The 12,895-nt window shown below is 43.6% G+C and overlaps 1 protein-coding gene across 4 annotated transcripts in view; it reads right to left on the reverse strand.

Annotated features, from left to right (window-relative positions):
* The window catches only part of ATP8A2 (ATPase, aminophospholipid transporter, class I, type 8A, member 2), a 494,154-nt gene that overhangs the window by 203,076 nt on the left and 278,183 nt on the right, over window positions 1–12,895 (reverse strand). For all 4 annotated transcript variants that reach the window (XM_024999819.2, XM_024999820.2, NM_001435329.1 and 1 more), the window contains one exon: window positions 11,258–11,368. In XM_024999819.2, coding sequence (XP_024855587.1) covers window positions 11,258–11,368 — 111 coding nt within the window. The remainder of the gene's footprint in view (window positions 1–11,257; window positions 11,369–12,895) is intronic.

Below are 12,895 nucleotides of genomic sequence, written 5' to 3' on the forward strand. Positions count from 1 at the left end.
ATTCCTGTTCTGGGGAGAAGCAGGGACAAGAAGCGTCTCAAGCCTGTGGACACAGTGTAGCTGTAAGGGTATCAGATATGAAATAACTTATAGTGATGCTAAAGGTTGATGTGATGTGAGGGCTGCTATGTGGCTGGCTAAAGGCTTTCCATGGTGATTTAACTTAATCCTCGCCAACTTTCTGATACGTGTGCTTTCTTATCATCATTTTACAGAGAAGGACACTGAGGCTGGGAGTGGTCTGGGGCTTAGTCTGCACGGCATAAGCTGGTGGCAAAGCCCCCAGGTGGAGCCTCTGGCCATGGGCAATGCTGCCATGGTGATGGTGCCCTGGGCTAATGGTCACCAGCCAGACAGTGGATGGAAGTGTGGCTCTAGCAGACAAGTCTGTGGGCCGCTGGTCTTTCTCTCCCTGGAGGGGTTAAGCAGACAACATTCACCAAGCTGACTCACCCATCCACTACCACCATCTTGATGTATTATGAAATCAAGATGTCATCCCAATGTCATCCCAGTCAAACTTGACTCCAGCCCTTCCTTAAACTATGATATTATCTGGAGTTCACTGACTTCCTGGCCCCTGGTTCTCAACCCACTGGGATTGGGTTTCCAGAACTCTCCAACCACGGGAAACTCTATTCCTATAAAGGAATACTGTGCTGTGTTTAGTCGCTCAGTTGTGTCCAACTCTTTGTGACCCCATGGACTGTAGGCCACCAGGCTCCTCTGTCCATGGGATTCTCCAGGCAAGAATACTGAAGTGGGTTGCCATGCCCTCCTCCAGGGGATCTTCCCAACCCAGGGATCGAACCCAGGTTTCCGGCATTGCAGGCAGATTCTTTACTAGCTGAGCTACCAGTGAACTCCATAAAGGAATACTACTCAGCAATAAAAATAATAAACTCCTGACACTCTCAACAATGTGGATGAATCCCAAATGCATTATGCTGCAAGGAGAAGCCAGCATGACCACACACCATGCAGTTACATGCGTAGGACATTCTAAGAAAGGTACAACTATAGCATCGGAAACCAGATCAGTCATTTCCAGGGACTGGGTGTGGGGGTAGGAGCTGATACAAAGGGAGCTGGAGGAGCTTTGGGTAATGATGACACTGTTCTATATCCGAGAGTGGCAATGCATTTGTTAAGATTCACAGAACTGTATGCTAAAAAGTATTAGTTTTGTGCATGTAAATTACACCTTATGAAGTAGGAGAATGGCATACCTTACTAATAAATACTTTCAAAGGAATAAGGGAAACTAATTAGGTGAAGCTAATGAGGAGGTAACAGCTTCTAATTAATAGCTCATGTTACGAAAAAGCAATTTTCAAATTGACAAGTGTCCCACAACAGATTATCAGAACAACATGCAGCTTAGTTAAGGAGCAATGATAAACTTAATCCAATGATCCCCAGATAAAAGAGGCCAATATTTCATCAATATTCTTTTAATGGCATGCTTTGGAGGTACTGGCAGCATCTGATTGCACTAATCTACTTTGTCTCTCCTCGTTTGAAAGATCAGGCAAGAAAAAATATATATTACTCTTGAGCTTTCTTGAAACAGTCTACTGGGTCTGCCAGGACCTTGGAAATAAGAAGGAAAGGGCACCTGTTGGAAAACCAATACAGGGGCTCAAATGAGCTGTCAGAATGCAGCACAGATTAACTACCACTTAAGGGTACAGGTCTTTACTGGAGGGAAGATGAGTTTCTAATGTGGTGCTTATTAATAGGAATGATTTCAACTAAAAGTCAAAGCCAGAAAACTCTCAAGTACAAGAAAAAGAAAGATGAATTGCATTACCATAAGTAATTACATTTTACTTGCCTATAAAAGATATTTTAAAACTATGAGCCATGCTACCATATGACCCAGCAATCTCACTCCTGGGCATATATCCAAAAAAGTTGAAAACTCTAATTCAAAAAGATACATGCACCCCAATGTTCATAGCAGCACCATTCACAATAGTCAAGCCATGGAAGCAAGTTAAACATTTATGGATAAAGAAGATCTGATATATATAAACACGCACACACACACACCAAGAATGAAATATTAGCCATAAAAAAGAATGCAATAATACCGTTTGCAGCCACATGGATGGACCTAGGGATTATCATACTAGGTGAAGTCAGGAGAAAGACAAATATCATATGCTATCACTTCTACATGGAATCTTAAAAATATACTACAAACTTATTTACAAAACAGAAGTAGACTCAGATGCAAAACAAATTTATGGTTATGAAAGTGGAAAGGGGATGGATAAACTAGGAGTTTGGATTAACAAACACACACTACTACATATAAAGTAAACAACAAGGACCTACTATATAGCATAGGGAACTATGTTCAATATCTTGTAACCTCTAATGGAAAAGACTTTTCTGCCATTGGAGTCACACATCATCAATCAATACCCTCTGTCTGTTACTGTTACCGCCCCCTTGTTGCTGCCGACTTTGTTGTCTACAAAAGGCGCCTTCTGTTCTCACTTTGTATCTTCTGGATCTATAATCAAATTCTCCATTTTTTAGAAAAATTTTTTAAAAAATTAGTTTTTGGCTGTTCTGTGTGGGAGGTGGGATCTTCATCCCCAGCTAAGGACTGAATCCATGTCCCCTGCAGTAAAAGCATGAAGTCTTAACCACTAGACCACTAGGGTAGTCCTGAATCCTCCATTCTTGATCTTGGACCTTCCACCATACCTGCTCAGCCCAGTGCCCCCCAGTGTACAGAGATGAACAGGGACAGGTAGGAATCACAATGGATTTGTGCCGAGACATTATCTCAAAATTAACTGTAAAAATGAAAGGAAACCACTTTCACCACTACTATTCAACATAGTTTTGGAAGTTTTGGCCATAGCAATCAGAGCAGAAAAAGAAATAAAAGGAATCCAAATTGGAAAAGAAGAAGTAAAACTCTCACTGTTTGCAGATGACACGATCCTCTACGTAGAAAACCCTAAAGACTCCACCAGAAAATTACTAGAGCTAATCAATGAATATAGTAAAGTTGCAGGATATAAAATCAACACACAGAAATCACTTGCATTCCTATACACTAATAATGAGAAAATAAAAAAAGAAATTAAGGAAACTATTTCATTCACCATTGCAACAAAAATAATAAAATACTTAGGAATATATCTACCTAAAGAAACTAAAGACCTATATATAGAAAACTATAAAACAATGGTGAAAGAAATCAAAGAGGACACTAATAGATGGAGAAATATACCATGCTCATGGGTTGGAAGAATCAATATAGTGAAAATGAGTATACTACCCAAAGCAATCTATAGATTCAATGCAATCCCTATCCATCTACCAATGGTATTTTTCACAGAGCTAGAACAAATAATTTCACAGTTTGTATGGAAATACAAAAAACCTCGAATAGCCAAGCAATCCTGAGAAAGAAGAATGGAACTAGAGGAATCAACCTGCCTGACTTCAGGCTCTACTACAAAGCCACAGTCATCAAGACAGTATGGTACTGGCACAAAGACAGAAATATAAATCAATGGAACAAAATAGAAAGCCCAGAGATAAACCCACACACCTATGGATACCTTATCTTTGACAAAGGAGGCAAGAATATACAATGGAGAAAAGACAATCTCTTTAACAAGTGGTGCTGGGAAAACTGGTCAACCACTTGTGAAAGAATGAAACTAGAACACTTTCTAACACCATACACAAAAATAAACTCAAAACAGATTAAAGATCTAAACATAAGACCAGAAATTATAAAACTCCTAGAGGAGAACATAGGCAAAACACTCTCCGACATACATCACAGCAGGATCCTCTATGACCCACCTCCCAGAACATTGGAAATAAAAGCAAAAATAAACAAATGGGACCTAATCAAAATCAAAAGCTTCTGCACAACAAAAGAAACTATAAGCAAGGTGAAAGACAGCCTTCACAATGGGAGAAAATAATAGCAAATGAAGCAACTGACAAAGGATTAATCTCAAATTATACAAGCAACTCCTACAGCTCAATTCCAGAAAAATAAATGACCCAATAAAAAAATAGGCCAAAGAACTAAATAGACATTTCTCCAAAGAAGACATACAGATGGCTAACAAACACATGAAAAGATGCTCAACATCACTCATCAGAGAAACGCAAATCAAAACCACAATGAGGTACCATTTCACGCCAGTCAGAATGGCTGCGATCCAAAAGTCTACAAGCAATAAATGCTGGAGAGGGTGTGGAGAAAAGGGAACCCTCTTACACTGTTGGTGGGAATGCAGACTAGTATAGCCACTATGGAGAACAGTGTGGCGATTCCTTAAAAAACTGGAAATAGAACTGCCATATGATCCAGCAATCCCACTGCTGGGCATACACACTGAGGAAACCAGAATTGAAAGAGACACATGTACCCCAATGTTCACTGCAGCACTGTTTATAATAGCCAGGACATGGAAGCAACCTAGATGTCCATCAGCAGATGAATGGATAAGAAAGCTATGGTACGTATACACAATGGAGTATTACTCAGCCATTAAAAAGAATACATTTGAATCAGTTCTAATGAGGTGGATGAAACTGGAGCCTATTATACAGAGTGAAGTAAGCCAGAAAGAAAAACACCAATACAGTATACTAACACATATATATGGAATTTAGAAAGATGGTAACGATAACCGTGTCTGTGAGATAGCAAAAGAGACACAGATGTATAGAACAGTCTTTTGGACTCTGTGGGAGAGGGTGAGGGTGGGATGATTTGGGAGAATGGCATTGAAACATGTATAATATCATATATGAAATGAATTGCCAGTCCAGGTTCGATGCATGATACAGGATGCTCAGGGCTGGTGCACTGGGATGACCCAGAGGAATGGTAGGGAGGGAGGTGGGAGGGGGGTTCACGATGGGGAACACGTGTACACCCGTGGCAGATTCATGTTGATGTATGGCAAAACTGATACAATATTGTAAAGTAATTAGCCTCCAATTAAAATGAATAAATTTATATTTAAAAAAAATGAAAGGAAACCTGGTTTCAACAGTTTTAGGAAATCCAGTCTCTACTGGCAGAAGAAAGGAGAGGAGAAAATGCATTTCAGGAGAGAAAATCAAACAGAGGAAAATGGCAAGAAAAAACAGTAGATGAAAAACCTAACTGGTAAAATCAACTTCCTGAGAGTGAAAAGTCTATTTGAGAGTTTCAGCTGAAATAGAAGTTAGTTTGAGTAGGAAAGTGTGTGTGCTCATGTGCTCAGTCATGTCTGATTCTTTGTGACCCCATGGACTGTACCTGCCAGACTTCTCTGTCCATGGCAAGAATACTGGAGTGGTTTGTCATTTCCTTCTCCAGGGGATCTTCCCAACCCAGCGATCGAAACCACGTCTCGTCTCCTGCATTGGCAGGTGGATTGTTTACTACTGAGTCACCTGGGAAGCCCGTAAAGTGTGTAAAGAATGCAATCAAAATTATACTTCACTCTCAAAAGACGAGATAAAACACACTGTAAAATGAATTAACTGTCTAATACTTGGAGGGGATATTTCTCCATGTGAAAATTCCACCAGGAAAGATTTAAGGTTAGACCAGAAAGGCATTTCCTAAAAGGCAAGACACACAGGACAAAGTGCAAACCTTCTCTTCTAAAAACAAAAACAAAACAAACAAAAAAGAAAACCAAAAAGCCTGACCGTTTCCTAGAGGCTGGCCTCTACTGAAACCCGTTCAGCTGAGCGTGTGTTTACTGGGTGCTGGTCACTCATTGTGCTTGGACGTCCCCACCGATCTGGTGGATAGAGAAGCACCCAGTACTGCCCTGTGTGGAGCTGTCTCTGGAAGCAGGAGGCCTTCTGGAAGGGAAGCGAGTTGGAACCGGTGAGCTTTAATGCAGACCAGACCTGATGAGCTGGACACTTTGCTGGGTTTGGGTGTTTTGTTTTGTTTTTCCTTTTTTGGCCCAAGTACCAGGTGGTGGGGAAATGTGGTCACCTGGAATAATGCATACCGTAGAGCTCTCGAAGTCTTTTTTTGTTTTTGGACTTGCGCCTCTTTTTTTTTTTTTTTTTTGTAATTCCAGGGAGGCTTAAACATTTTATGGAGTTAGAGACTCAATTTTTATAACAGCCATGGCTGAATACTTTTTTCTTCCAGAACGCTGAATCTTTATAACGATCCTCTTAGGTAAAGCAGCTGCGAAAACATCATTAAAAAAGCATATATTGTCACCTGTAAAAAGCAGTAAGAGTCTATTTTTATAAAGTTCAAAGTGCTCGGGTATCTGGTGGGGGGATCCCTCCGGATTGCTAACACTTCTCTGGCTTGGTGACTGCTCCTCTCCCTTTCTCCTCCCCTCGCCTTCTGCTAACACACTCCCAGCTCTAAGGACCAGCAGCGACCAACTAGGCTTTGAGAGGCTGGCCCTGAGCCCACGTCTAACTAGTTCTGCAGCCGCCTTCCCACTGAAACATAAAATCCCAACAAAATGCACTTTTACCCTATTGTTTACTTGTATTATTTCTCTACAGAGCTGGAATAAACAGGGCATGGGATGGGAACAGCAGGTGTGGGCTCCCCCTGGTACATGGGTCTAAACATCCCCTCCAGCCTCTCCTCATCCTTCAGGTGTTGACTTGTTTCGTCCTAGAACCTGGAGGCTGCCACCCTTCCTGGATGTGAAGCACGCCTTCTGACAGATCTCATTGCAACTTCTTCCTGGAAGTCGTCTGAATGGTGGGTGCTCTTCTTTGTGTCCCCTCGCTTGACTCCAAGAGCCAGGGCTCTGTCTTGTTCATCTGGATCATGTGTGTGCATGCTAAGTCGATTCAGTCGTGTCCAACTCTTTGTGACCCTATGAACTGTAGACTGCCAGGCTCCTCTGTCCATGGGATTCTCCAGGCAAGAATACTGGAGTGGGTTGCTGTGCCCTCCTCCAGGGGATCTTCCCAACCCAGCAATCAAACCTGTGTGTCTTACATCTACTTGCGTTTGCAGGAGGGTTCTTTACCACAACCCCAAAATGCAATAGTTTAAATCTCTATTTCTCATTTGGTGATAATATTTCCAGACCACTAGGCTAATATGCATCCCATTTTCTGGCCTGTATCCCATACCAATTTAATGACCCCAAGAAAACATTAAAATTCTTATATATGGTGCCAAAAATAAGTAGGCACTCACTCTGAGTGGTATAAAAATTCCCATTTTTTTTCCACCTTGATATCTATGTGTCATGGTTATTCTCTGTATTAGGAACCACCAACTGCTCACCATCATGATGGCCAGGATTCATGCCCCAGGTTAAAACTACAGAAGTACATTAAAGGTCTCTGCTTACCATCTGCCTGCCACATTGACAGACACATTTTCTGAAGCTGCTTTAACTGTGGAACATGCCTATTTCAGAATGAAAAACTAATCCCAGCCTCCAAGAGCAACAAAGCTCCTGTCTGGTTTTTAGGCCCCTCCTCTGGCCACTCCGGTGGCCACCCATGCCCTCCTTGTTTCTGCTAATTCAAGGCACACTCCCCTCCAACTGGCTAATAGGGGTCTCACCTGCTTGGCCAGCTTGTGAAGCCACCCTTCTCCCAAGTCAGCCCCATGACAAGGTTTCTCCTTCTGAGAAGTATGGTCCATCTGGTCACAGCCATTAAACTCAGCATCTGCTTAGTTTTAGTACAAAACTATGTGTAAAGTTTGTCTTTCAAGCCTTCAATAAGCTGATGTGCATTTTTTTGGTTCCCCCTCAATGTGACTAAAGCAGCCAAATGTTTGTGACATTCTTTAACATTTTAGCAAAAAATTGTGGCAAAATTCACATAAAGCTCACCGTCTTAACCATTTCCAAGTGTGTAGTTCAGTGACATTAGTATATACATTCACACATGTGTGCTCAGTCGTGCATATCCGACTCTTTGTGACCCCATGGACTGTAGCCCTCCAGGCTCCTCTGTCCATGGGATTCTCCAGGCAAGAACACTGGAGTAGGTTGCCATTTCCTCCTCCAGGGGATCTTCCCAACCCAAGGATCAAACCCACGTCTCGTCTCTTGCATTGGCAGGCAGGTTCTTTACCATTGTGCCACCATATACATTCACACTGCTTTGCAACCATTATCATCGTCCATCCACAGGACTCTCTGTAACATTTTTGTTTGTCATCATCTGTGAGAGGCAGACAGAAAACTGCCAGCTAGTTTCTAATGATAAAAATCCCATTTTAATTCATGGAAATGTACACCAAGAAATGGTATATCCTACGGTGTATTAATCATACTTTAAAACAGTGATGTCTGCCCATTCAAGCATCTCTAATGCAGGCAGGATGGGCTTTCTGAAACATACACCTGAACAGTCCCACTGCCTGGCACAGAATTTGGAGCATGGGTGCTCCAAATTGTTGGCAACGAATGAGTGAATGAATTCAACAAGTCTCTTCAAACTTGTCAAGGGTTCCTGTGTCTAACACCTTTATTGGTAATTTAAGTCATGTAATGAACCTTCTCGGTAGCTTCCCTGGTGGCTCAGTGGTAAAGAATCCACCTGCAATGCAGGAGACATGGGTTTGATCCTTGGGTTGGGAAGATCCCCTGGAGAAGGAAATGGCAACCCACTCCAATATTCTTGCGTGGAAACTCCAATGGACAGAGGAGCCTGGAGGGTTACAGTCCATGGGGTCACAAAGAATGATTCTCCTACTAATGGCTAATACGTGTGTATACACGCATGATACCTTTGTACTGAGACCTTCTTTAGTTGGCAAATTATTTCAAGTTTGTATTTTTAAGTGACAGTTACATGTATCACAGGGCATCTGAGATGAGAATATCCTGGCTATTGCAAAGAGTTTCTTCTTGAGTTACAACAAAACCATTTAAGAAAAACACACAATATATTTAATTTATTCTCCCATAAGTAATTAACTACAAGGTTACCTTTAGAACGCCAAACTTTTGATTGCAAATGAACAAATCAAATTATAACCATCTTTGATCTTTCAGCTCAAAATACACTAAAACAGCATGCACGTAGCACTTTCCTATGTTTGAATTATGTTTGAAGTGCATGCACTGGTGCCATGAGGGTTATGTAGCAATGGCAGACACAGTCTGAGTCAGTGCTCTGTCTGGGCTCAGGAAGGATTTCGTTTCCTATTTTAAAATGAAGATCCCCCAGCCATACCAAGGAGAAAATTGGGCATAGAGCAGTGGAGACATTGTATTTTATATAGAATGTTTTAAAAGCCTGATTATGCAAGACTGTTTAACCCCTGCTGCTCAGCCACAATAGCCAATATTAATGTAAGGAACTTGCCTGGCACGTTCAGAGTTGAAAGTCTGCCAAACAGAATTTTTCAGACAGACTGAAATTGTACTCGTCTCAGAGTCAGCTCACTTGAAGCTTTTTTTTTTTTTTTTAAAGGAAAAAGCCAAGATAGTAGGTGTCAATGACTAAGAAGGGCCCCCAAGGAAGCTCTGGAAAGCTCCAGGGTTGGGGCTTCATAGGGACGGTTCTGATAAGAAGTCTAGACTATCTGTAATGTGCTGATCATGAGGAAAACCAGATTATTGAGCAAGCTTCTGAAGCCAGCAGCTTCAAGAGATGAGCGAGCACGTGAGACACACTGACACGTGGGAAGTTGCCGACACCAGGGCCTCAGTGCTCCTCGCCCCAGACCACAGCGCCAATTATCTGTGACCCCGAGTGACACTCAGGAGTGACTCCTGTTACGGATGCAGAAAAGGCTGTGGGGAGGGGCCTGGCAAACATCTTTAAGCACCGAAAGGGAATGTAAGAATGCGGACAGAAAGAAGACAGAAACCACAGCATCTATGATGGGTAACATCTGAAAGCTCTTACTCAGAGAGGGAGGAGTTGAACACGGCAGCACCAGACGAGCAGACGAGGCAAGTGGGCTGCCCTTGGTGGGGGTAAGAAAAACATATCCCTTCTTCTAGGTTTTCCTATGTTTCGGCCGCTTTGACCGGGCAGCCTTGTGCAGTGAACAACCTGTGCAACTTGGGGAAATTACTTGGTAGGAGTTTGGCTACAGAAAGTGAAAATGAAGTCCCTCAGTCGTGTACGACTCTTAGCGACCCCATGGACTGCAGCCTACCAGGCTCCTCCATCCATGGGATTTTCCAGGTGAGAGTACTGGAGTGGGGTGCCATTGCCTTCTCCAAACTGGCTACAGAGGGAGGGATGCAAACCTCTAGGTGTGAGCTGACTCTTCAACAGGAAGGAGCAGATGATTTGGTCAAGAAACGGTTAACCGCAGTTCCACTAGCAAACCCCGTGTCCCATGATCTGAGCTGAGCCTTTTCAGGGACCACATCAGAAACAGTCGATCTATGCCTCGGTTATTATTTCTGCCAAGAGTGGAGAAACCAGACACAAAATAACCAGCACCACACACAATGACCACTGCTTCCCTATTTCCCCAGAGTGACTGCCTGTTGCCTCTTTCCTAAACACGTCTGGAAATCTCTTAGTCGTGATGGCCACACCTTTACAGTAGAGCTGCTCCAAAGGAGGAGGAACGAGGTGGCTGGTGCTCCCATCGGGGCGGAACTTGAAGTGTCTTTTCCACTCGTCCCTGGGCCAGCACCTCCGCCCCGCTGGTCCCTCCAACCAGCATGTGTATTTCACTTACAACCGAAGCCGCGTCTTGAAAAACACGCTGGCGACTCAATGCGTTCATTGAGACATTTTTAATTATGTTCCTGGCTTCCTCCCCACTCAATCCCACATCCTCCCGGCTAAAGCGGCAGCATCCACATGTCCCAGAAGCAAGAACTAAAAGCTCAGGAAGACTGCAGAGCCCGTGAGACATCCAGCAAGAAACCCTTCCATTCAGTGAAGAAAAACCAGACTGGGTTGCCTAGGAACGTTTCAGCACCCACCACGCCAGGTGCCAACGTCTGCTGCCAGGCTCTGGCCACTGGGGGGTGGGGGAGGGTGTGAGTGACAGCAGGAGGGACATGCAGAGGAGAGGGCCTTGCCCTGTCCCTCTGTCCATCAGGGAGAGAAGGGCATGTGCTGTGGAGAAGGCAGCCGTGGACGTCTGACTTTTGCTCCAGCAAAACTAGATCTGGAAGGGATCCCCAGCTTCAAAGAGGCTGAGTAGATGTCGCAGGTCTCCACACGTCAGGGGAGCATCTTTTAAGTTTTCCATGAACAAAACCCTTCCTTGAAGTCACCTAATGTCCCTCTGATAAGGACCCTCCTCCTGAAGGAAGGGGCCAGCCCTGCTCACCTCAATGATGTAGAGCACCACGTTCTTGTAGAAACAGTACAAGATGCACTTGGTCACCCGGTTGTAGCTCCAGGCGCCGTGAACCAGCAGGAGCTTCTCCAAGTAGGAAAACTGAAAAAGGAAAGAAAGAGGGTCTGGAATGTCCTATGGAGAAGAAGACGGGCAAGGGAGTGGAGGAACCCAGATTCTGCTGGTGTCCAAGAACACCACTCGCTTTAGAGGCAGAGCTTTCGGGCCAGGTGAGAAGGACTAAGATCTCCTCTTTAAGCTACAGAGTTATGATTTTCCCCAGTTACACAGCTAGACTTCAAATTGCTGTCTTGTGAAATTCTATGTACCCTAATGCTTTTAGGATATTAATTATTAAAAGGTGGTGACCAATCAGAATTGGAAGAAAAGAGCAGGGCAATCAGATGCTTCTATTCGATCACCAATTTTGTAACAACAACAGGAGCAAGGGACAGGGACCGTCACGTACCTGTATCCTCTTAAGAAGAGGGATACGCATATAGACACTACCTATTCCTATTTTCACTGTCAGCCTGCAGGTGAAAGACAATGACACTCCACACACAGAGAGACACAGGCTCTGCCCTCCACTTCTAGACCCATCTCCTTCCCCTTTTTCTGGCCTCCAACAAGTAAGAGCCCCTCTTGCTGAAATGTGATGTATTCATCCATCCAAATAAAACATCAACACGCAGCTGACACCAAGTTGAGAGTGATGTAATGGCTTAGCTCTCTCAGTCTGAAATATTCAACAATATTCCAATAAAATACTCAAATCCTCCTCGGGGCAGGGGGTCTTTGGACACCACTCCAATCCTATCTCCTCAGCCTCCCCTTAGCCTGGCTTTGCCTTCTGGGTCCTATTTCACAAAAGCCTCCAAAAGTGTGAACAAGGAGCCAGAGGGAGGGAGATGGGCTTTTTTGGGGGTCGTAGTCTAGGCGTGTTCTGGCGGTATGCATTGTTAGATGTGATCCTGCTTCACTTCACAGTTCCTATGTATTCAGTTAGCCTCTCCTGGCACTGAGTCCTCCTTGGTTGCCTTGAACTAAAACCTTACCTCCTGTTCTGAGTTGCAAGGCAGCCCACAAACTCAAATCCGTCACTCTCCCACAAGAGAGGACCATGCACAGATACTAGGAGTTCTGCCATCGTCAACTTCCTATTAACTTTAAGTTACTTTTGAAATTACATTTAACCATCTACAGAAAAGAAAGACTGGCCAAAGATATAGTATTTTTTAAACACTTTTTCGAGAGGAGGCCACATAATAGCTGGTGTTAACACTAAGGACAGGAGCTCAAGCCACGTGAACCACATCTGGGGGAGTTTCTGCAGATGGCTTGTCTACATGTGGCTCCAAAAGCTGAGTGAGACTCTGGAGTGGTGGGAGTGGGTACACATGGAGAAATAAAGCTTCCCATACAGGGTCATCAAGGATTTCAAGGGGAATGGCTAAACAAATAAAGAGGAAGCTTGTATTTGACCCGGACCCCCTGGCATTCAACCTTCCATGAGTACAGAGAACATCTGTTGGAACCATCCAGAAGGCCCTGGCTTAGTGCTACAGTGATTTCTTTTCAGAAAACAAAACAAAACAAAAATCCTAAATCAAAATGCTGTTTTCATGA

The sequence above is a fragment of the Bos taurus genome, chromosome 12 (assembly GCF_002263795.3).
Source record: "Bos taurus isolate L1 Dominette 01449 registration number 42190680 breed Hereford chromosome 12, ARS-UCD2.0, whole genome shotgun sequence".
Lineage (NCBI taxonomy): Eukaryota > Metazoa > Chordata > Mammalia > Artiodactyla > Bovidae > Bos > Bos taurus.